General features: G+C 41.0%; 1 protein-coding gene across 3 annotated transcripts in view; it reads left to right on the top strand.

The window, feature by feature from the left end:
• Positions 1-26,601, top strand: part of PDE2A (phosphodiesterase 2A) — a 992,945-nt gene that overhangs the window by 399,027 nt on the left and 567,317 nt on the right. The window contains exon 1 of one of the 3 annotated variants that reach the window (XM_082244576.1): positions 18,198-18,338. The exons of the other annotated variants lie outside the window; for them this stretch is intronic. Within the exon in view, the coding sequence (XP_082100702.1) occupies positions 18,327-18,338 (12 nt within the window). The 5' untranslated portion in view covers positions 18,198-18,326. Of the gene's footprint in view, positions 1-18,197; positions 18,339-26,601 lie in introns of those variants that run through there. 3 annotated transcript variants of the gene reach the window in all.

Below are 26,601 nucleotides of genomic sequence, written 5' to 3'. Positions count from 1 at the left end.
ATATTTAAGTTTTATTATGCAAAAGTTACATCACTGCTCTCCAGACATGTTTTCTTACACAGGAGTGACATCTCTGCCCTCCAAAAATGTCCTATGTCTTTATATTGTGTATAACCCTTTTTTTTATTTTTAATCCAGCATTTATTGTATTCTTCGAGGGCTGTGTATAGATTGTATCAACAGTAAGTCTTGCCTGCCTGAGATTCATGCATTACGTTCGTCAAACTCTCCCAGGAAAACACATTATACTGACAATGCAATTCATCCCGCCGGCGCCACCGTCTCCAGTAGCTGTTTTTTGTCTTGTTATCCTTTCCTGAGACATTAATGGTCACATTAATGCTGAAGCCTCACTATGGTGCGTCTATCCTGGACTACAAATATTCTGTACTCGTAGAATTCACTCTATCTCAGGGAAATCACACAGCACTGCAAGAAGCAACTTTTCCTGGGATCTGGGAGGAGTAATTGGAAGGGAACTCAGAATGTATTGGATGCTTCCCATGGGAACCAAGACCAGTGTTGACACTCCCAAAGTGGAGAGAGCACAAGAAATAGGTTGGATACATCCAATAAAGTATCAGGGTTAGGAACAGATGGACAATTCCAGTGGGAAATGAGAACAAGATAAAGATTACATACTCCTAGTAAGAAATGAGGACTAGGGTTAAATTTAATACTTTCAATGAGACGAGGATTGAATTGAGCACTGCCAAGGAGAACTGAGGAGGACAAGGCATATTGTGGCTACTCCCAATATAATTTGAGTACCTGCATTTAATGTAACACTCTCTGTGAAGAAAAAAAGACAAGGTATAGGTTAGACTCTTCCAGTGAAAGATGAGGACCAGGAATAGGTCTGATATTCCTAGTGAGGTCAAGTATTAGGCTTAGAACAAAGAATAGATTGGACACTTTTAGTAAGAATTTAGGATCAGGGATAGGTTTAATACACTCTCTGTAATCTAAAGACAGGGAATAGGTGCAGGGCTGCCATCAGGAGGGTACAACCCATACAGATGTAGGGGGCCCAGGTGTCCCAAGGGGCCCAGTCCCTCGGGATGCCCCAGGCTCCAAGTTGGCAACTCCCCTTTTGGTTCTTTTCACCCCTACACTGACTCCCGCTGGTGCCACCCACTGCACTTGCTCCTGACTCCCATCCTGCTGCTGGCCACCGCTATCAAAATTATTGGTTGCTAGGACTGCCTGGCGTCCTAGTAGGCAATCCTATGCATTCACAGGCCCCCGCAGAGGAGGAGGATGTAACCTGGTGGTCAGGTCCTGGGTGCCCAGGCCTAAAGCTATGTAAGGGGCCCCAAAATTTCTGATGGCTGCCCTGAATAGGTGGGATGCTCTCCGTGTAAAGTGAGGGCCAGGGATAGGTTGGACACTCCCCATGTAGATTGAAGGCCTAGAATAGGTTGGATACTCCCTCTGTTGGCTGAAAACCAGGAATAGGTGGGACTATCTCCATGTAAGGTGAGAATCAGGGACAGATTGCACACTCCCCATGTAGAGTGAGGATCAGGAATAGTTTGAACACTCCTCATGTAAAATGAGGATCAGGAATAGGTTAGACTCTCCCCATGTAGATTGAGTACCAGGAATAGGTTTTAAACCCCCTCGTGTAGAGTACAGACCAGGAATAGGTTGGATATTCTCCATGTAGTTTGGAGACCATGAATAGGTTGGACACTCCCAAGCAGAGTCAGGACCAGGAATAGGCTGGATACTCCCTTTGTGGGCTGCGGACCAGGAATAGGTGGGACGATCTCCATGTAAAGTGAGAACCAGGGATAGATTGCACACTCCCCATGTAGAGTGAGGACCAGGAATAGGTTGGACACCCCCCCCCCCCCTATGTAGAGTAAGGACCAGGAATAGGTTGGACATTACCAAGCCAAACGAGAACCAGGAATAGTATGGACACTGGCTCTGCAGGCTTAGGATCAGGAATAAGTTTATAATCCCCATGCAGAGTCTGAACAAGGAATAGATTTAGCACTTTCAGTGAAGGGGTGAGTCCAGGGCCACATTGAACACTCCTAGCATAGGGTGAGAAGCAGGAACAGATTTAGCACTTTCAGTGAAGCGTGGTGACCAGGACCACATTGAACATTCCAAATGTAGCGTGAAAACCATGAACAGATTTAGCACTTTCAGTGAAGCATAGAGACAACGATGAACGCACCTAGCGTAGGGTGAGAACCAGGAGCAGATTTAGCACTTTCAGTGAAGGGTGGAGAGCAGGACCACGTTGAACACTCCAAGCGTAGGGTGAGAACCAGGAGCAGATTTAGCACTTTCATCGAAGTGTTAAGACCAGGACCACATTGAATTGTCAGCATAGGGTGAGAACCAGGAACAGATTTAGCACTTTCAATGAAGTGTTAAGACCAGGACCACGTTGAACACTCCTAGCGTACGGTGTGAACCAGGAAAAGCCACTCTCTTTCAGTAAAGGGTGGAGACCAGGACCACGTTGAACACTCCTAGTGTAGCATGTGAACCAGGAAAAGCCACTCTTTCAGTGAAGGGTGGAGACCAGGACCATGTTGAACACTCCTAGCGTAGGGTGTGAACCAGGAACAGATTTAGCACTTTCAGTGAAGGGTGGAGACCAGGAACACGTTGAACACTCCAAGCGTTGGATGAGAACCAGGAACAGATTTAGCACTTTCAATGAAGTGTTAAGACCAGGACCACATTGGATGCTCCTAGCATAGGATGAGAACCAGGAACCAATTTAGCACTTTCAGTAAAGTTTGGAGACCAGGACCACGTTGAACACTCCTAGTGTAGGATGTGAACAAGGAAAAGCCACTCTCTTTCAGTGAAGGGTGGAGACCAGGACCATGTTGAACACTCCAAGCATTGGATGAGGACCAGGAACAGATTTAGCACTTTCAATGAAGTGTTAAGACCAGGACCACATTGAATGCTCCTAGCATAGGATGAGAACCAGGAAAAGCCACTCTTTCAGTGAAGGGTGGAGAACAGGACCACGTTGAACACTCCTAGTGTAGGGTGTGAACCAGGAAAAGCCACTCTTTCAGTGAAGGGTGGAGACCAGGACCACGTTGAACACTCCTAGTGTAGGGTGTGAACCAGGAAAAGCCACTCTTTCAGTGAAGGGTGGAGACCAGGACCATGTTGAACACTCCTAGCGTAGGGTGTGAACCAGGAACAGATTTAGCACTTTCAGTGAAGGGTGGAGAACAGGACCACGTTGAACACTCCTAGCATAGGGTGTGAACCAGGAAAAGCCACTCTCTTCCAGTGAAGAATGGAGACCAGGACCACGTTGAACACTCCTAGCGTAGGATATGAATCAGGAAAAGCCACTCTCTTTCAGTAAAGGATGGAGACCAGGACCATGTCGAACACCCCTAGCGTAGGATGAGAACCAGGAGCATATTTAGCACTTTCAGTGAAGGGTGGAGACCAGGACCACGTTGAACCTCACTAGCGTAGGGTGTGAACCAGGAAAAGCCACTCTCTTTCAGTGAAGGGTGGAGACCAGGATCACATTAAACACTCCTATCGTAGGGTATGAATCAGGAAAAGCCACACTCTTTCAGTGAAGGGTGAAGACCAGGACCACGTTGAACCCCCCTAGCGTAGGGTGAGAACCAGGAGCAGATTTAGCACTTTCTGTGAGGGGTGGAGACCACTAGGGATGATCGAACTTTTGAAAAGTTCGGTTCAACCAGAACACCCGAACTTCACGAAAGTTCGGCCCGGATTTCAGAACCCCTCGGACTTTAACACCTATATGATCTTTTTTTCTGGTTCTGGACATGCTACAGAGCTGAAACTTCACATGTACACCTTTTAGACCCCCCAGACACAAAATCACACAAAAAAAGTTCTTAAAAATTGTCATTTTTGATAAAAAAGCCAATTATTGAAAAATTAAAAAAAAAAAAAAAAAAAAAAAGAGATTTTTTGATTTTTACTTTGGATTTAGTATCTAGGGGGTCTAAAAAAGTGTACATGTGAAGTTTCAGGTCTGTAGCATGTCCAGAACCATGAAAAAAAAAAGATTGTTTGTATTAGAAAACTTTAAGCACAGGAATATGGCTTCTCTGCTGTAACACCTTGCCGGTTTAATAGCAGGCATTTTTTTGGGTTCTTTGCAGTCAGGAAAAACATCTGAACTTGTGTATAGTGGTACTGTGCACAAGTTCAGATGTTTTGCCTGCCTCCAAAAACCCCCAAAAAATGCCAGCAAAAACACACCTGGGCATTTTTTTTTTGACGTTAGCGTTTTTTTGGCATTTTTTGGGGTTCTTTTGAGGCAGGCAAAACATCTGAACATGTGTATAGGGGGTATATATAGACATATATGTCTGAATATATACCCCTAGACATATATAGGTGTGATAGTAGCAGAAATAAATGCTTGCGCTAATGAAATCATTTACAGTAATATATTTCTGCTACTATCACACCTATATATGTCTAGGGGTATATATTCAGACATATATGCCTATATATACACCCTATACACATGTTCAGATGTTTTGCCTGCCTCAAAAGAACCCCAAAAAATGCCAAAAAAACGCTAGCGTCAAAAAAAAAAAAATGCCCAGGTGTGTTTTTGCTGGCATTTTTTGGGGGGTTTTGGAGGCAGGCAAAACATCAGAACTTGTGCACAGTACCACTATACACAAGTTCAGATGTTTTTCCTGACTGCAAAGAACCCAAAAAAATGCCTTCTATTAAACCGGCAAGGTGTTACAGGAGAGAAGCCATATTCCTGTGCTTAAAGTTTTCTAATACAAACAATCTTTTTTTTTTCTGGTTCTGGACATGCTACAGAGCTGAAACTTCACATGTACACTTTTTAGACCCCCCAGATACTAAATCCAAAGTAAAAATCAAAAAATCTCTTTTTTTTTTTTTTTTTTTAATTTTTCAATAATTGGCTTTTTTTATCAAAAATGACAATTTTTAAGAACTTTTTTGTGTGATTTTGTGTCTGGGAGGTCTAAAAGGTGTACCTGTGAAGTTTCAGCTCTGTAGCATGTCCAGAACCCCAAAAAAACCTCATATAAGTGTAAAAGAGGGGTCCCACCATCCCTTCTCTACTGAAAAATTATCTTTTTTCTGGTTCTGGACATGCTACAGAGCTGAAACTTCACAGGTACACTTTTTAGACCCCCCAGACACTAAATCCAAAAAAAGTCATGCCTGCCTCCAAAAATGCCCGATAAATGCAAGAAAAAGCGCCGTAGAGAAGCCGTATACCTGTTCTAATAAAAATTATAAGAAAATGCAAATTTTTGGGGGGTTCTGGACATGCTACAGAGCTGAAACTTCACATGTACACTTTTTAGACCCCCCAGATACTAAATCCAAAGTAAAAATCAAAAAATCTCTTTTTTTTTTTTTTTTTTTTTTAAATTTTTCAATAATTGGCTTTTTTATCAAAAATGACAATTTTTAAGAACTTTTTTTTGTGTGATTTTGTGTCTGGGGGGTCTAAAAGGTGTACCTGTGAAGTTTCAGCTCTGTAGCATGTCCAGAACCATAAAAAAAAAGATTGTTTGTATTAGAAAACTTTAAGCACAGGAATATGGCTTCTCTGCTGTAACACCTTGCCGGTTTAATAGAAGGCATTTTTTTGGGTTCTTTGCAGTCAGGAAAAACATCTGAACTTGTGTATAGTGGTACTGTGCACAAGTTCTGATGTTTTGCCTGCCTCCAAAACCCCCCAAAAAATGCCAGCAAAAACACACCTGGGCATCTTTTTTTTTTTACGCTAGCGTTTTTTTGGCATTTTTTGGGGTTCTTTTGAGGCAGGCAAAACATCTGAACATGTGTATAGGGGGTATATATAGACATATATGTCTGAATATATACCCCTAGACATATATAGGTGTGATAGTAGCAGAAATATATTACTGTAAATGATTTCATTAGCGCAAGCATTTATTTCTGCTACTATCACACCTATATATGTCTAGGGGTATATATACAGACATATATGTCTATATATACCCCCTATACACATGTTCAGATGTCATGTCTGACATCAAACATGTCCTCAAAAAAGCACTGGCAGTGGCAGCCCCTGCAGCATTAAAAAATGCTTGCTGGTGAGAAGCCACATGCCTGTGCCGAAGCAACTCAGAGAAATGATCTTTTCTCTATAGCGGTCACCCTGCTATGGAAGGGTTTTGTCACCCTGCCATAGCAGTCACTGTCAGTTAACCCTACACTACACTACGGTCCCCTGACACTTAACACTTTCCCTACAGAAACTAAATTTTTGAAGCTAACTTAAGTGTAAAGGAGCACTCTAACTACACTAGATATCCCTTTCCTCACACTAAAAATAGCTAAATGACACTTTTAAAGTAAAATTAACAGAACTGCTTCCACTCTCTTCCATGTCCAGTATAACAATGCTGGGAATATGGCGGGGGCGATCTTATATACTGGGGGGCGTATTCACTAATGATTGGTCTAGGGACCCCCTAGTCACTCCAATCACATTCCTAGCATTCTCCTGCCCCCTCAATTGGCTTTTGCTAATGGTTCTGGTCCAATCAAGGGCTTTTAAAGCCCATTTCCTGAAGCATTGCATTTTGGGCGGTTCTGGTTGCCGAATTCCGAACTTTTTGGGCAAAAAGTTCTAAATTCGGCCGAACCTCGAACACCCAATGTTCGGGCCGAACCGATGGTGGACCCGAACCGTTCGATCATCCCTAGAGACCACGACCATGTTGAACACCCCTAGCGTAGGGTGTGAACCAGGAATAGTCCACTCTCTTTCAGTGAAGGGCTCAGGATCAGGAACTGGTGGGACAATCTCAGCGAAGGCCTTTATTGAGAAGAAGAGACAGGAGTCGCTGAACCTTACATAGGTTCCGCTAGACCAGCTAGCAATAATTAGTTACAATTCATTTATCTCCTCTCATCCCGATTAGTGGCAGCTTCCCTAAGGTAGCCTAATTACTTTAATCTAATTAGTGCAATGCTTCTAATTCTGATGTCATACTGACACTTAATTAACTCATAGCAGAACTAGAAGCCGTCCAGCTAAGCTCACTCGTGTTGCTCCCTCTATGACAGAGATAAAGGGATCTCAATATCCCAGCATAAAACATTATACAAATCTAATTATATGGACTTGCGGTTTTCAGAGGAAGGACTCCTTTCCCTCCTGGTATGAGTTGTCTCACGATTATTTGTATAAAAAAAACTTACATTCATATAATGAGAAGGTCAATTAATTATACTACAGTATATTCCTATCCATGATATATGCTAAGGGATCACAGTTTTAGGATACAGGGCTACCTTTAATTTCACCTCTTTGTTATGGCAGGACTATATTTATTATAAGGCCCTCATGGGCTAGTGGACTATTAGAGGGGGCGCCAAGACTTACAGACTGTGATCATTTCCTGGGTTTCTTTCCTTGTGGTCACCTTTAGACTAAATATAGATACAGAAAGGGGTGGAGGAGTACAGATGATGTAGGTAAAGGGGTGCAGGGGACACAGAAGTTGGTGATGGAGAGGATGCAGAAGAAAAGTAGTACAGGGGATGTAGGTAGAGGGGTGCAGGGGGTGCAGAGGTTGGGGGTGCAGGGGATGCAGAGGCAAGGGGTGCAGGGGATGTAGGTAGAGGAGTAAAGGGGATGCAGGTGGAAGGGGTGCAGGGGATGTAGTTGGAGAGGTGCAGGGAATGTAGTGTGGAGGGGTGCAGGGGATGTAGTTGGAGAGGTGCAGGGGATGTAATGTGGAGGGGTACAGAAGTTGCAGAGGTTAGAGGTTTCGGAGATGCAGGGGAGGGGTGCAGGAGATGTAGGTGGAGGGGTACAAAGGATGATGAGTTTGGGGGTACAGGTAGAGGGGTGAAGGGAATGGCGAGGTTGGAGGTGCGGGGAAAGTAGTGTGGAGGGGTGCAGGGGACACAGAGGGAAGCAGTACAGAGGGTGCACAGCTTGGGGCTGCAGTGGATGTAGGTGGAGGGGTGCAGGGAATTCAGAGCGAGGAGGTGCCTTAGATGTAGTTGGAGGGGGGCAGGGGATATAGTTTGGAGGGTGCAGAGGATGTAAAGAGAGGGGTACAGGGGTTGCAGGGTTAGAGGCAAAGTAGACATAGAGGGAAGGGGTGCCGGAGATGTAGGTTGAGGAGTACAGGAGTCGCAGAGTTTGGGGGTGCAGAAGATGTGGAGGGAAGTAGTGCAGGGGATTTAGGTAGAGGGATGCAGGGGATGCAGAGGTTGGGGTGCAGAGGATACAGAAGCAAGGGGTGCAGGGGATGTAGGTAGAGGGGTACAGGGGATGCAGATGGAAGGGGTGCAGGGGACATAGTTGGAGAGGTGCAAGGGATGTAGTGTGGAGAGGTGCAGGAGATGTAGTGTGGAAGGGTGCAGGGGATGTAATGTGGAGGGGTACAGAAGTTGCAGAGGTAAGAGGTGTAGGAGATGCAGGGGAGGGGTGCAGGAGATGTAGGTGGAGGGGTACAAAGGATGCAGAGTTTGGGGGTGAAGTGGATGTGGGGGGAAGTGGTGCAGGGGATGTAGGTAGAGGGGTGAAGGGAATGGAGAGGTTGGAGGTGCAGGGAAAGTAGTGTGGAGGGGTGCAGGGGACACAGAGGGAAGCAGTACAGAGGGTGCACAGCTTGGGGCTGCAGTGGATGTAGGTGGAGGGGTGCAGGGAATTCAGAGGGAGGGGGTGCCTTAGATGTAGTTGGAGGGGGGGCAGGGGATATAGTTTGGAGGGGTGCAGGGGATGTAAAGAGAGGGGTACAGGGGTTGCAGGGTTAGAGGCAAAGTAGACATAGAGGGAAGGGGTGCAGGAGATGTAGGTTGAGGAGTACAGGGGTCGCAGAGTTTGGGGGTGCAGAAGATGTGGAGGGAAGTAGTGCAGGGGATTTAGGTAGAGGGATGCAGGGGATGTAGAGGTTGGGGGTGCAGAGGATACAGAGGCAAGGGGTGCAGGGGATGTAGGTAGAGGGGTACAGGGGATGAAGATGGAAGGGGTGCAGGGGACATAGTTGGAGAGGTGCAGGAGATGTAGTGTGGAGGGGTACAGAAGTTGCAGAGGTTAGAGGTGTAGGAGATGCAGGGGAGGGGTGCAGGAGATGTAGGTGGAGAGTTACAAAGGATGCAGAGTTTTGGGGTAAAGTGGATGTGGGGGGAAGTGGTGCAGGGGATGAAGGTAGAGGGGTGAAGGGAATGGAGAGGTTGGAGGTGCAGGGAATGTAGTGTGGAGGGTGCAGGGGATGCGGAGGGAAGCTGTACAGAGGGTGCACAGTTTGGAGCTGCAGTGGATGTAGGTTGAGGGGTGCAAGGAATTCAGAGGGAGGGGGTGCCTTAGATGTAGTTGGAGGGGGGCAGGGGATATAGTTTAGAGGGGTGCAGGGGATGTAAAGAGAGGTGTACAGGGGTTTTAGAGGTTAGAGGCAATGGAGGTTGGAGGCAACAAAGGGAAGGGGTGCAGGAGATGTAGGTTGAGGAGTACAGGGGATGCAGAGTTTGGGGGTGCAGAAGATGTAGAGGGAAGTAGTGCAGGGGATTTAGGAAGAGGGATGCAGGGAATGCAGAGGCTGAGGGTGCAGGGCATGTGGGTGAAGAGGTGCAAGGGATGCAGGGGGAAGTAGTGCTGGTCATGCAGAGGAGAAACGGTACAGGGGTTGCATAGGATGTAGGTGAAGGGGTGCAAGGAATGCAGTAGGAATTAGTGCAGGGCATATGGAGGGAAACGGTAAAAAAGGGTGCACAGGTTGGGAGTGCAGGGGATGTAGGTATGCAGGGGATGCAAAGGGAGGGGTTAATTGAATGTAGTTGGAAGGGTGCAGGGGATGTAGTGTGGAGGGGTACAGGGGGTATAGGCAGTGGCGGCTGGTGCTCCATTGGCCAGGGGGGGGCGACAGACCGACAACACCATACCCCCCCTCTGGACCACACCAGCCCACACCCCATACCCCCCCCCCCCCCGGACCACAGGGACACAGGAGAGGAGAGGACAGAGAGGACCCCCCGCTCACTCTCCCTGCCTGGATGCAGCAGCAGGCGGCGACGGTAGCTTCGGTTTCCTCCTCATTTTCTGCGTCGGTGCCAGTAAAATTTGGGTGTCGTGTCAGTAAATTTCAATCTGATAGATTGGCACTACTGGTGTGTGTGTTTTGTAAGCACTGGGGTGGTGACACCAGCCATCAGCATTATGGTGTGAGCTTGATGTTGTCAGCAGCCCTCTGGTGGGTTCCCCATAAGCAATATATGGAACCTGGAAGATCATATAATGGCAGGACCAAGGATGGGAGAAGATTAGCAGAGACCAGGCATCAAACCCTTCCCCTCTCTGTCCCAATACAACACAGGAAAAGTTTTATGTTGAGTTCTGCATCAAACACCCCCCAGAAAACATAGATCCCCTATGGAGAGGTTGCCTTCGGCTTCAGTTGTATCACAGCAGGTCATCTCTTGTAACACGCAGCCTTGGGAGACGCGGACTATTAATCTCCGGCTCTCAGGAAATCCTTTAATAAATCCTGAAAAGGAAACTTCCAGATTCCGGGAGATCAGATGGAGCTGTGAAAAACCACATCCAGCAGCTTGTATGATCTCTGCGTGTCTGAAGAACCTGTAACATACGTGTGATGTTCAACATTTCATAGGCGAGCCTTCTCCCTCACTGGTCCCTCCCAAGTTTATTACTATAGGTCCCTAAGGCCCGATGATCCAAATGTGAGGTACACTGTGAACAACCATAACCAGGCCCGGACTGGCCATCGGGCAGACCGGGCATATTCCCGGTGGGCCGCAGCACCGGCTCTCACTCAGTCCGACTCCTCACACTGTGGCTGAGCCCCAATTTTTAACTGATACTTAACCCAGACCTGGGAATTTTACGGGGCCACATCCGGCCCTTCATCTGTCCCTGTCCAGTCCGTGTGAGGTCAGTCAGATATTGGAAATCATATAGGTGTACACAATGCCGGGACAAGGGGACAAGGTTAACTAGAGCTCAGGGCGAACATGCCAAACTGTGCCCCCCCCCCCCGCAAAAATCCCCTCCCCCCCACAAGAACACTGTGCACCAATCTACATGTTTAATCCCTTACCCCTAAGCATAAACTCCTCCTCCTAAAAATCCACACCCCCTGCTTTAAAACTTTAAAACCCCCTCCTAGTACAAATCCTTTACCCCTAAGATTTCCCCTCCTAGTACACATCTTATCCCTGCACCCCCCCCCCCCCCCCCCAGCAAAAATTCTCCACAAATTCCAAGCTCCTGGCACAAATCTTACTCCTAAGAGTTCCCTTTACTGGAACTTAGGGGCCAAGTCCAACCCCTGAAAAAAACAACCCCACACCATAATCCCCCCTCCACCAATTGATTTGGACCAGTGCACAAAGCAAGGTCCATAAAGACATGGATGAGCGAGTTTGGGGTGAAGGAACTTGAGTGGCCTGCACAGAGCCCTGACCTCAACCTGATAAAACACCTTTGGGATGAATTAGAGCCAGGCCTTCTCATCCAACATCAGTGTCTGACCTCACAATGCGTTTATGGAAGAATGGTCAAACATCCCCATAGACACTCTTAAACCTTGTGGACAGCCTTCCCAGAAGCTGTTATAGCTGCAAAGGGTGGGCCAACTCAATATCAGAATCTCTGAATCACAATAGTTACAAATTTCAACGAATCTGAAATAAACTATAACAAAAGAAACTAATTCATTCATATTCATTTGATTCTTCCAGATAAAAGGATTCGACAGTTTGGGCCTTTTGTTAATGTTTGAAGCATCTGAAATAACACAGCGACATAATGAATGATCTGCAATGATTTGAATCGACTCATTCATTTTTTGGTGAGAGTACGAAGAATATTCAATACGATTCTTATTCTTATCACTAGAGGGATCACCAGCAGGAGGAAGGAGGTCCTGATTCCTCTATATAGATCTTTATATCACTAGAGGGGTCACCAGAAGGAGGACGGAGGTCCTGATTCCTCTATATAGATCTTTATATCACTAGAGGGATCACCAGCAGGAGAAAGGAGGTCCTGATTCCTCTATATAGATCTTTAGTTAGACCTCATTTAGAATATTTTGTCCACATCACTGGAATCTTAACGCCTACCAATCCAGAGTTAGCATTACTGAATCGAAACATCGAACTATACCCACTAACATATAGACCAATTGTACATCTCCTGTCGGCTGCCAGAACTTTAATACTACGTAAGTGGAAAACCACCGACACCCCAAATCTTTCTGAGGCAATCACGCTGGTTAATGAGAACTATAAACTAGAAAAAACCTTATCCTTCAACGCTTTAACCCATCACAAATTTCAAAACGCTTAGTCGGAATGGCCCTATTTAACACCTGATACTAGAAGCTTATAATGTAACCCTTTATTTAGCTTAGTTCTACTTGTTCTGGTCCTGGGGATGATGGGAGGTGTGGACGACCCGTGACTTGGTGACATTGTTCCCCTAGGGGTTCTGAGTCGGGGTGGTTCGACGCCTCTCTTCTCCTCCCTGCATCAGAATAAACTATGTTGACCTTTACATGCATAATGCCTATGCATCTGTACGAAGCTTATACTATTGTTTGAACACTGTATCATCCACTTTTGGATAATGTTCTACCTTGTTGTGGTTATTTTCTTATTTCACATTCTGTTAATGTGATTTTCTGTTTTTCACCTGTATTTGAAATTCAATAAAAATTATTGATTGAAAAGAAAAAAAAAGAATATTGTATCCAGTTCTAGCGACTTTATTTACATAAAGATATTGATAAGATAGAAGGAGTGACGAGGGAGAACAGAACTGGGTGAAAGGTCCGAGCTATGAAACCTATCAGGAGAGACTTCAGGAATGTAATAAGTACAGTCTGGAGGAAAGAAGAAAAAGGAGATACGAGTGAGACCTGTAAATCCACCAAGGGGGTGAATAAAGTTCTGGAGGGGTGAATTGTAAATATGAAGCCATGATGAAGAAGACGGGGACCCGAAACTGGTCAGAGAAAACTTCCCAACTGACCTTAGAGAGAATCGTTTCAGCAGTTGATGCTTGGAACAGAACTTCCAGCAGAGGTAGTGAGTCAGAGTCAGCAGTAGGGGGGTTCAAACATGCTGGGGACAGAGACCAAACATTCACCGTACTGTAATCTGACTAATTTGTGAATGTACTATGACTGCATTGTAACTATTTGGTGAATGTATTGTTATTATTATTAGGTGAATGTACGGTGACTGTATTGTGACTATCTGGTGAATGTATTGTGAATGTACGGTGGCTGTATTGTGACTATCCAGTGAATGTATTGTGAATGTATGGTGGCTGTATTGTGACTATCTGGTGAATGTACTGTGATTATTAGGTGAATGTATGGTGATTGTACTATAGCTATATTGTGACTATCTGGTGAATGTATTGTGAATCTACGGTGGCTGTATTGTGACTATCTGGTGAATGTATGGTGGCTGTATTGTGACTATCCGGTGAATGTATTGTGAATGTACGGTGGCTGTATTGTGACTATCTGGTGAATGTATTGTGAATGTACGGTGGCTGTATTGTGACTCTCCGGTGAATGTATTGTGAATGTACGGTGGCTGTATTGTGACTATCTGGTGAATGTATTGTGAATGTACGGTGGCTGTATTGTGACTATCTGGTGAATGTATTGTGAATGTACGGTGGCTGTATTGTGACTATCTGGTGAATGTATTGTGAATGTACAGTGGCTGTATTGTGACTATCCGGTGAATGTATTGTGAATGTATGGTGGCTGTATTGTGACTATCTGGTGAATGTATTGTGAATGTACAGTGGCTGTATTGTGACTATCCGGTGAATGTATTGTGAATGTACGGTGGCTGTATTGTGACTATCTGGTGAATGTATTGTGAATGTACGGTAGCTGTACTGTGACTATCCGGTGAATGTATTGTGAATGTACGGTGGCTGTATTGTGACTGGTGAATGTTTTGTGAATGTACGGTGGCTGTATTGTTACTATCCGGTGAATGTATTGTGAATGTACGGTGGCTGTATTGTGACTATCTGGTGAATGTATTGTGAATGTAGGGTGGCTGTATTGTGACTATCCGGTGAATTTACGGTGGCTGTATTGTGACTATCTGGTGAATGTATTGTGAATGTACAGTGGCTGTATTGTGACTATCTGGTGAATGTATTGTGAATGTACAGTGGCTGTATTGTGACTATCCGGTGAATGTATTGTGAATGTACGGTGGCTGTATTGTGACTATCTGGTGAATGTATTGTGAATGTGCAGTGGCTGTATTGTGACTATCTGGTGAATGTATTGTGAATGTACGGTAGCTGTACTGTGACTATCCGGTGAATGTATTGTGAATGTACGGTGGCTGTATTGTGACTATCTGGTGAATGCATTGTGAATGTAGGGTGGCTGTATTGTGACTATCCGGTGAATTTACGGTGGCTGTATTGTGACTATCTGGTGAATGTATTGTGAATGTACGGTGGCTGTATTGTGATTATCCGGTGAATGTACGGTGACTGTATTGTGACTATCTGGTGAATTTATTGTGAATGCACGGTGGCTGTATTGTGATTATCCGGTGAATGTACGGTGGCTGTATTGTGATTATCCGGTGAATGTACGGTGGCTGTATTGTGATTATCCGGTGAATGTACGGTGGCTGTATTGTGACTGGTGAATGTATTGTGAATGCACAGTGGCTGTATTGTGACTATCCGGTGAATGTATTGTGAATGTACGGTGGCTGTATTGTGACTATCTGGTGAATGTATTGTGAATGTACGGTGGCTGTATTGTGACTCTCCGGTGAATGTATTGTGAATGTACGGTGGCTGTATTGTGACTATCTGGTGAATGTATTGTGAATGTACGGTGGCTGTATTGTGACTATCTGGTGAATGTATTGTGAATGTACGGTGGCTGTATTGTGACTATCTGGTGAATGTATTGTGAATGTACAGTGGCTGTATTGTGACTATCCGGTGAATGTATTGTGAATGTATGGTGGCTGTATTGTGACTATCTGGTGAATGTATTGTGAATGTACAGTGGCTGTATTGTGACTATCCGGTGAATGTATTGTGAATGTACGGTGGCTGTATTGTGACTATCTGGTGAATGTATTGTGAATGTACGGTAGCTGTACTGTGACTATCCGGTGAATGTATTGTGAATGTACGGTGGCTGTATTGTGACTGGTGAATGTTTTGTGAATGTACGGTGGCTGTATTGTTACTATCCGGTGAATGTATTGTGAATGTAGGGTGGCTGTATTGTGACTATCCGGTGAATTTACGGTGGCTGTATTGTGACTATCTGGTGAATGTATTGTGAATGTACAGTGGCTGTATTGTGACTATCTGGTGAATGTATTGTGAATGTACAGTGGCTGTATTGTGACTATCTGGTGAATGTATTGTGAATGTACAGTGGCTGTATTGTGACTATCCGGTGAATGTATTGTGAATGTATGGTGGCTGTATTGTGACTATCTGGTGAATGTATTGTGAATGTACAGTGGCTGTATTGTGACTATCTGGTGAATGTATTGTGAATGTACGGTAGCTGTACTGTGACTATCCGGTGAATGTATTGTGAATTTACGGTGGCTGTACTGTGACTATCTGGTGAATGTATTGTGAATGTACGGTAGCTGTACTGTGACTATCCGGTGAATGTATTGTGAATGTACGGTGGCTGTATTGTGACTATCTGGTGAATGCATTGTGAATGTAGGGTGGCTGTATTGTGACTATCCGGTGAATTTACGGTGGCTGTATTGTGACTATCTGGTGAATGTATTGTGAATGTACGGTGGCTGTATTGTGATTATCCGGTGAATGTACGGTGACTGTATTGTGACTATCTGGTGAATTTATTGTGAATGCACGGTGGCTGTATTGTGATTATCCGGTGAATGTACGGTGGCTGTATTGTGATTATCCGGTGAATGTACGGTGGCTGTATTGTGATTATCCGGTGAATGTACGGTGGCTGTATTGTGACTGGTGAATGTATTGTGAATGCACAGTGGCTGTATTGTGACTATCCGGTGAATGTATTGTGAATGTACGGTGGCTGTATTGTGACTATCTGGTGAATGTATTGTGAATGTACGGTGGCTGTATTGTGACTCTCCGGTGAATGTATTGTGAATGTACGGTGGCTGTATTGTGACTATCTGGTGAATGTATTGTGAATGTACGGTGGCTGTATTGTGACTATCTGGTGAATGTATTGTGAATGTACGGTGGCTGTATTGTGACTATCTGGTGAATGTATTGTGAATGTACAGTGGCTGTATTGTGACTATCCGGTGAATGTATTGTGAATGTATGGTGGCTGTATTGTGACTATCTGGTGAATGTATTGTGAATGTACAGTGGCTGTATTGTGACTATCCGGTGAATGTATTGTGAATGTACGGTGGCTGTATTGTGACTATCTGGTGAATGTATTGTGAATGTACGGTAGCTGTACTGTGACTATCCGGTGAATGTATTGTGAATGTACGGTGGCTGTATTGTGACTGGTGAATGTTTTGTGAATGTACGGTGGCTGTATTGTTACTATCCGGTGAATGTATTGTGAATGTAGGGTGGCTGTATTGTGACTATCTGGTGAATGTATTGTGAATGTACAGTGGCTGTATTGTGACTATCTGGTGAATGTATTGTGAATGTACAGTGGCTGTATTGTGACTATCTGGTGAATGTATTGTGAATGTACAGTGGCTGTATTGTGACTATCCGGTGAATGTATTGTGAATGTATGGTGGCTGTATTGTGACTATCTGGTGAATGTATTGTGAATGTACAGTGGCTGTATTGTGACTATCTGGTGAATGTATTGTGAATGTACGGTAGCTGTACTGTGACTATCCGGTGAATGTATTGTGAATTTACGGTGGCTGTATTGTGACTATCTGGTGAATGTATTGTGAATGTACAGTGGCTGTATTGTGACTATCTGGTGAATGTATTGTGAATGTACGGTAGCTGTACTGTGACTATCCGGTGAATGTATTGTGAATGTACGGTGGCTGTATTGTGACTATCTGGTGAATGTATTGTGAATGTACGGTGGCTGTATTGTGACTATCCGGTGAATGTATTGTGAATGTACGGTGGCTGTATTGTGACTATCTGGTGAATGTATTGTGAATGTACGGTGGCTGTATTGTGATTATCCGGTGAATGTATTGTGAATGTACGGTGTCTGTATTGTGACTATCTGGTGAATGTATTGTGAATGTACGGTGGCTGTATTGTGACTATCCGGTGAATGTATTGTGAATGTACAGTGGCTGTATTGTGACTGTCCGGTGAATGTACAATGGCTGTATTGTGACTATCTGGTGAATGTATTGTGAATGTACGGTGTCTGTATTGTGATTATCCGGTGAATGTATTGTGAATGTACGGTGGCTGTATTGTGACTATCCGGTGAATGTATTGTGAATGTACAGTGGCTGTATTGTGACTATCCGGTGAATGTACGATGGCTGTATTGTGACTATCTGGTGAATGTATTGTGAATGTACGGTGGCTGTATTGTGACTATCTGGTGAATGTATTGTGAATGTACGGTGTCTGTATTGGGACTATCTGGTGAATGTATTGTGAATGTACGGTGGCTGTATTGTGACTATCCGGTGAATGTATTGTGAATGTACGGTGGCTGTATTGTGATTATCCGGTGAATGTATTGTGAATGTACGGTGTCTGTATTGTGACTATCTGGTGAATGTATTGTGAATGTACGGTGGCTGTATTGTGACTATCCGGTGAATGTATTGTGAATGTACAGTGGCTGTATTGTGACTGTCCGGTGAATGTACAATGGCTGTATTGTGACTATCTGGTGAATGTATTGTGAATGTACGGTGTCTGTATTGTGATTATCCGGTGAATGTATTGTGAATGTACGGTGGCTGTATTGTGACTATCCGGTGAATGTATTGTGAATGTACAGTGGCTGTATTGTGACTATCCGGTGAATGTACGATGGCTGTATTGTGACTATCTGGTGAATGTATTGTGAATGTACGGTGTCTGTATTGGGACTATCTGGTGAATGTATTGTGAATGTACGATGGCTGTATTGTGACTGTCCGGTGAATGTATTGTGAATGTACTATGACTGTACGTTGGAGATCTTTCCTCCTCCTTTCCTGTGTTGCACATCCCCTGCTTCACCTTAAACTTCCTGACTGTAACTGTCGGCGGGGCTGTAGACAGTTGATGTCACGCAGACTTATGGAAGGGACTCTCCTGTGACGACTCCTGCAGGATCCCGGGCTGGGAAGTCACCATGGATCTGCAGGTACCCCAAACACAGCGAAGGATTGTGTGACAGACGATTGTAGGACTCAGCATTGCATTAGACTGGTAGGAGATAGAAGGGAGCAGCATAGGGACTGTGCAGCTTCTCTGTGATCCCGGGGACGGCACAGAGGTGGGAGAGCCGGCTGCAGACTCACATTAGGAGATCGATTTACCAAAACTGGAAAGTGCAAAATCTGATGGCGGCCAATCAGCTTCTAACTTCAGCTCGTTCAATTAAGCTTTGCCAAAAAAAATAAACCTGACAGCTGATTGGTTTCTATGCAGAGCTGCACCAGATTTTCCCCTCTCCAGTCTTAGTAAATCTCTCCGCAATGAATTTGATTTACTAAAGGAGTAGCGGCTGTTCACTTTGCAGAGCGGGTGATGGGAGACCGGGCGTTCCCTTTAAATCTTCCATCATGTGCCCGGGAGATCAGACGATTGTACCCGTGTGCGGGGCAGGGAGGCTGTGAAATGCGTTGTTAGTACATAGCAGTGTATGGGAAGGAAATGTAGAAAAGTGATTTATCAGACTTTTCACTGTTTTTATTACCTTTCGTTATTGCATTTTGTTTTTTGTTTTTTTTACTGTCTGAGCAATCCAAAAGGACCAATGAGAACGATTACACTAAGGGACGGGGCAAGGGGTGGGCAAGAGAGGCAGTTGCCCTGGGCACAATGGTCTATTGAAGGGATGGGGGGGGGGCGCCTTGAGCCTAACCCTAAGGGAAGGGGGGGGTGCACCTGAATGGAACCTGAACTGGTGAACAGAAACGCACAGGACTGCCTCAGTCTAGGGTCACACATCTATGCGTTTTTAAGTGCGTTTGCAGATTCACAGGAACACACTGCAATCCGTATAACCTTATTTACTATGGGTTCTGTTCAGATGAATGTTCCCTGCAATGCGTTTTTTGGAACGCTGCAGAGACTTTGTTTTTTTATGCATTTTTAGTTCCATAGACTTCAATAGAATTGGATCAAAAATGCATGAAAAATGCATACCTTAGATACCCTCTCTGTAGTATAGAAATGTTTATGGTTGGTCGCTATGTTTGTGATTTTTATGGAATCTTCTGTAATACTTAATCCTTTCTTAGCCCCGGCGTGGGCGACTTATATGCTTGCATTGGGTTTTTATACACTGAATCGCAAAGCCAATAAATACATAAAGTTCCCATAGTTATTCTATGGCCACATGCACACACAGGCTTTAGGGGAAAAAAAAATCCAGGGCCAGCGCGTTCTGGAGCAGCAGCATTAGGCGCTAAAAACGCATGACGCGCTTAAACGCGCTTAAACGCGGCTGAACGCGTGTTAACGCTTTATACAGCCTTATAGCCGCGTCAAACATGTTTAGGCTTGTAGTAGTTTTGATTTGAGAGTGAAAAATAGAAGAGGGTGGAGAAAAGGCTGCTAAACACGGATAAACGCACATTAACGCCAATGGAAAACGCTTCTTTGCGCGTTTTTACAGCAGTTTTTTCCTGGCGTCAGAACTGGCATTTTTTTTTTTCTTTTAACGCCCCATGTGTATGAGGCCATAGTGGATGGATTCTATTGTTTTATTGATTTTTTTTTATTTTATTGATTTTATTTATTTTATTGATTTGATTTTATTTATTTTATTTTATTGATTTTATTTTTTTTATTGTTTTATTGATTTTATGTTATTTTATTGATTTTAGTTATTTATTTTATTTTATTGATTTTATTTTATTTATTTTATTTTATTGATTTTATTTTATTGTTTTATTGATTTTATGTTATTTTATTTATTTTATTTATTTTATTTTATTGATTTTATTTTATTTATTTTATTTATTTTATTTTATTGATTTTATTTTATTGTTTTATTGATTTTATGTTATTTTATTGATTTTATTTATTTATTTTATTGATTTTATTTTATTTATTTTATTTTATTGATTTTTTTATTGTTTTATTGATTTCATGTTATTTTATTTATTTTATTTATTTTATTTTATTGATTTTATTTTATTTATTTTATTTTTATTGATTTTATTTTATTGTTTTATTGATTTTATGTTATTTTATTGATTTCATTTTATTTTATAGAACTGGCTTTGCAGCTCTTTGTTTTTTTCTTTAACACCCCTTGTGCATGAGGCCTTACTGGATGGATTCTATTGTTTTATTGATTTTATTTTATTTTATTTTATTGATTTTATTTTATTTTATTGATTTTATTTATTTTATTTTATTTATTTTATTTTATTTTATTGTTTTATTGATTTTATTTATTTTATTTTATTGATTTTATTTATTTTATTTTATTGATTTTATTTTATTTATTTTATTTATTTTATTTATTTTATTTTATTGATTTGATTTTATTGTTTTATTGATTTTATGTTATTTTATTGATTTTATTTTATAGAACTGGCTTTGCAGCTCTTTGTTTTTTTCTTTTAACACCCCTTGTGCATGAGGCCTTAGTGGATGGATTCTATTGTTTTATTGATTTTTTTTTATTTTATTGATTTTATTTTATTTTATTGATTTTATTTATTTTATTGATTTGATTTTATTTATTTTATTTTATTGATTTTATTTTATTTTATTGTTTTATTGATTTTATTTTATTTTATTGATTTTATTGTTTTATGGATAAATCCCACGAAACAGAAATAAATATTGACTTGCGTTGCCAATCATTCCTTTAGCACAAAGTTGTTGTTTTTTTCATTTTTTTTTCACATTTTCCACTTTATAAAAATTGATAATTAATAATTGAACACAAACTACTTAAAACAGTTTCTTTTTTTGTTTTTTGTTTGTTTTTTCACATTGACACTTTAACTTTAACCGGTTTCTGACCGCCCGCCGCTTATTTACTGTGGCAGTGCGGCCCTCCTGCGCGAAACGACGGTCGCACGCCTGCAGCTAGGGGGGCGAGCACGCGTTGCCAGCGGCTCGCTCCCGCCCCCACTTGGCAGCGGGGACTCCGATGCATGGGGTCCGCGACCGCAATTGCTGCCTGACACCCGCGATCGCTCCCCGCTGAGAGAGAAGGACGGTCGGATGTTGTAAACACAGCTGACCGTTCTTCTCCCTGGAATGATCACAGAGCTCCTATGATCCTTCTATATAGGAACACATGTCTCTATGATCATTTCACAAGCCACGCCCCCATACAGTTCGAAACACGCCCCTAGGTACACATTTAACCCCTTGATCACCCATAATGTTAACCCCTTCCCTGCCAGTGTCATTATTACAGTAACAGTGCATATTTTTAGCACTGATTACTGTAGTGATGTCACTGGTCCCCCCAAAAGTTTCAAAAATGTCAGTTAGGGGTCCGATCTGTCCGCCGCAATGTCGCAGTCCCACTAAAAATCGCAGCTCGCCGCCATTACTAGTAAAAAAAGAAAAAAGAAATAAAAATGATAGAAATCTTTCCCGTAGTTTGTAGTCGCCAAAACTTTTGAGCAAACCAATCAAAATACGCTTATTGTGATTCTGGCTGATATTTCACTATGGAGTGTATAAAGTGAGATTTCTCTTCTCTTCTGATTTTACGCAGTTTTAAGTGAAAATCTTTTATATTAGATTTTTTTTATATTGATATATTGCTTATTGTGATTTTTGTTTCTACCAAAAATATGTAGCAGAAAACAAATTGGCCTAAAATGATAAAACATTTTGATTTCTAATAGTTTTTTTTTGGGGGGGGGGGAATGTTATATAGCAGAATGTGAAAAATATTCTTTTTTTTTTTCAGAATTGTTGCTCTTTTTTTGTTTATAGTGCAAAAAAAAAAAAAAAAAAATCGCACAGGTGATGAAATACCACCAAAGAAAGCTCTGTTTGTGGGAAAATAAAGGACATCAATTTTATTTGGGTACAGCGTCGCACGACTGCGCAATTGTCCGTTAAAATAACACAGTGCCGAATCGCAAAATATGGCCTGGTCATTAAGCGGGCAAATCCTTCTGGTCCAGTGGTAAAACTGTAGTAGTTTAGATTTGAGAGTGGAAAATAGAGGAGGGCGGAGAAAGGCTGCTTAACGCGGCTAAACGCACATTAACGCTAATGGAAAACGCTTCTAAAAGCGCGTTTTTACAGCAGTTTTTGCTGGCGTCGGAACTGGCTTTGCAGCTCCTTTTTTTTCTTTTTAACACCCCATGTGCATGAGGCCTTAGTGGATGGATTCTATAGTTTTATTGATTTTATTTTATTTTATTGATTTTATTTTATTTTATTTATTTTATTTTATTTATTTTATTTTATTTTATTGATTTTATTTTATTTTATTTATTTTATTTATTTTATTTATTTTATTGATTTTATTTTATTTTATTGATTTTATTGTTTTATGGATAAATCCCACGAAACAGAAATAAATATTGACTTGCGTTGCCGATCATTCCTTTAGCACAAAGCTGTTTTTATTTTTTTTCACATTTTCCACTTTATTAACTGGTTTCCGACCGCCCGCCGCTTATTTACTGCGGCAGTGCAGCCCTCCTGCGCGAAACGGCGGTCGCGCCTGCAGCTAGGGGGCGAGTGCACGTCGCCAGTGGCGCACTCCCGCCCCCACTAGCACAAAGTTGTTGTTTTTTTTTTGTTTTTTTTTCACATTTTCCACAAAAAAAAAAAAAAATAGTCAAACACAAACTACTTAAAAACATTCATAATATCAACCAGAAAGATCACTTTACACAAAGAAATGAGGATCTGCCAAACAAAACTGTTCACCAATCTTCATCTGTAACAATGTTGCGATTATCAAATAAACATCCAAATCCCTCAATTATTGTAACATTGTCACAGCTGTGGATATCTTCTGGCTGATATTTCACTATGGAGTGTATAAAGTGAGATTTCTCTTCTCTTCTGATTTTACGCAGTTTTAAGTGAAAATCTTTTATATTAGATTTTTTTTATATTGATATATTGATTTTTTGATATTTGGCTTTTATTGGATATCTTCTGGCTGATATTTCACTATGGAGTGTATAACGTGAGATTTATCCTCTGATTTCACACAGATTTAACTGAAAATCTTTTCTATTAGATTTTTTTTTTTTTTTTTTTTTTTATATTGATATATTGATTTTTTTTATATTTGGCTTCTATTGGATATCTTCTGGCTGATGTTTCACTATGGAGTGTATAATGTGAGATTCTGAGATTTCTCTTCTGATTTCACACAGTTTTAAGTGAAAATCTTTTATACTAGATTTTTTTTTTATATTTTATTATTTATATATTTTTTTTATATTGATATATTGATTTATATTGATATATTGATATATTGAATTTTATTGGATTTCTTCTGGCTGATATTTCACTATGGAGTGTATAACATAAGGTTTCTCTTCTGATTTCACACAGTTTTAAGTGATTAGATTATTTTATATTGAAATATTGATTTTCTTTTATATTTGGCTTTTATTAATTATCAAATAAAATCCAAATCCCTCAATTATTGTAAAATTGTCACAGCTGTGGATATCTTCTGGCTGATATTTCACTATGGAGTGTATAATGTGAGATTCTGAGATTTCTCTTCTCATTTCACACAGTTTTAAGAATCAATCTTTTATATTAGATTTTTTTATATATTGATATATTGATTTTTTGATATTTGGCTTTTATTGGATATCTTCTGTCTGATATTTCACTAAGGAGTGTATAACGTGAGATTTCTCTTCTGATTTCACACAGTTTTAAGTGAAAATCTTTTATATTAGATTTTTTTTTATATTGATATATTGATTTTTTTGATATTTGGCTTTTATTAATTATCAAATAAAATCCAAATCCCTCAATTATTGTAAAATTGTCACAGCTGTGGATATCTTCTGGCTGATATTTCACTATGGAGTGTATAATGTGAGATTCTGAGATTTCTCTTCTGATTTCACACAGTTTTAAGTGAAAATCTTTTATACTAGATTTTTTTTTATATTTTATTATTTATATTTTTTTTTATATTGATATATTGATTTTTTGATATTTGGCTTTTATTGGATATCTTTTGGCTGATATTTCCCTATGGAGTGTATAACGTGAGATTTCTCTTCTGATTTCACACAGTTTTAAGTGAAAATCTTTATTTTTTTTATATATATATATATATATATATTGATATATTGATTTTTTGATATTTGGCTTTTATTGGAAATCTTCTGGCTGATATTTCACTATGGAGTGTATAACGTGAGATTTCTCTTCTGATTTCACACAGTTTTAAGTGAAAACTTTTTAAATTAGATTTTTTTTATAATGATATATTGATTTTTTTGATATCTGGCTTTTATTAATTATCAAATAAAATCCAAATCCCTCAATTATTGTAACATTGTCACAGCTGTGGATATCTTCTGGCTGATATTTCACTATGGAGTGTATAACGTGAGATTTCTCCTCTGATTTCACACAGATTTAACTGAAAATCTTTTATATTAGATTTATTTTTTTTTTTTATATTTATATATTGATTTTTCGATATTTGGCTTTAATTGGATATCTTCTGGCTGATATTTCAATATGGAGTGTATAATGTGAGATTTCTCCTCTGATTTCACACAGTTTTAAGTGAAAATCTATTATATTAGCTTTTTTTTATAATGATATATTGATTTTTTGATATCTGGTTTTTTTTAATTATCAAATAAAATCCAAATCCCTCAATTATTGTAACATTGTCACAGCTGTGGATATCTTCTGGCTGATATTTTGGAGTGTATAATGTGAGATTCTGAGACTTCTCTTCTCATTTCACACAGTTTTAAGTGAAAATCTTTTATATTAGATTTTATTTTTATATTGGTATATTGATTTGGCTTTTATTGGATATCTTCTGGCTGATATTTTACTATGGAGTGTATAACGTGAGATTTCTCTTCTGATTTCACACAGTTTTAAGTATAAATCTTATATATTAGATTTTTTATATATTGATATATTGATTTTTTTACACAGTTTTAAGTGAAAATCTTTTTTATATTAGATTTTTTTTTTATATTGATATATTGATTTTTTGATATTTGGCACTTATTGGATATCTTCTGGCTGATATTTCACTATGGAGTGTATAACGTGAGATCTTCTGATTTCACACAGTTTTAAGTTAAAATCTTTTATATTAGATTTTTTTTTATATTGATATATTGATTTTTTGATATTTCTCTTTTATTGGATATCTTCTGTCTGATATTTCACTAAGGAGTGTATAACGTGAGATTTCTCTTCTGATTTCACACAGTTTTAAGTTAAAATCTTTTATATTAGATTTTTTTTTTATATTGATATATTGATTTTTTGATATTTGGCCTTTATTAACTCCCCCCCGGAACTGTACCTAATCTCATGTTATATTAATTTTTTTGTAAATTGCACTGAATTTTTACAAATAATTGTTCTTCACTTCCAAGATCCTCTGGGTGAATGTTGGCGGGTGCAGACTGGGAAGTATGTGGCAGTTTGGTGTTACATTGTATCAGTCATCACTGTGTATACGTTGTGTCTGTTTTCTGCTTCGCTATTTATAGTGAGAGAATTAATCAGAAGCGCTGCGCAAACTGTTGGCGCTATACAAATCCTGTATAATAATAATAATCAGATGTTTCATTGTAACTCCACTTTTGTTGAGAAAAGAACATTCCCCTCTGGGTGATCTCTGTACATTGAATAAGAACAACAAGAGAAGGGCGCACCGACCTTGTGCATCCCCACTAAAAAAAGTTTATTAACCACTTAAGGACCGCCCGCCACAGTTTTACTCCCCTCCTGCGCGAACCGACGTAACTGTACTTCGTTTTCGCACCTGCTGCTAGGGGGCGAGCTTGCGCCGCCGCCGGCGCGTTCCCGCCCCCACTCGGCAGCGGGGACTCCGATGCACCGGGCAGGCGGCTCCGATTGCTGCCGGCCACCGGCAATCGCTCCCCGCTGAGAGATAAGAAACGCTTGGATGTTGTAAACACAGCCAACCGTTCTTCTCCCTGGAATGATCAGAGAGCTCCTGTGATCCTTCTATATAGGATCACAGGTCTCTATGGTCATTTCACAAGCCCCACCCATCACAGTTAGAAACACGCCCCTAGGCTTACATTTAACCCCTGATGACCCACAATGTTAGCCCCTTCCCTGCCAATGGCATTATTACAGAAACAGTGCATATTTTTAGCACTGATTACTGTAATAATGTCACTGGTCCCCCCCCCCCCACAAAAGTGTAAAAAATGTCAGTTAGGGGTCCGACCTCTGCGCCACAATGTCACAGTCCC

The sequence above is a fragment of the Pelophylax lessonae genome, assembly GCF_965119305.1.
Source record: "Pelophylax lessonae genome assembly, chromosome: 2".
In the NCBI taxonomy this organism is placed as follows: Eukaryota; Metazoa; Chordata; class Amphibia; order Anura; family Ranidae; genus Pelophylax; species Pelophylax lessonae.
Note: the sequence above shows the minus strand (reverse complement) of the source record. Positions and strands in the feature narration are given on the sequence as shown.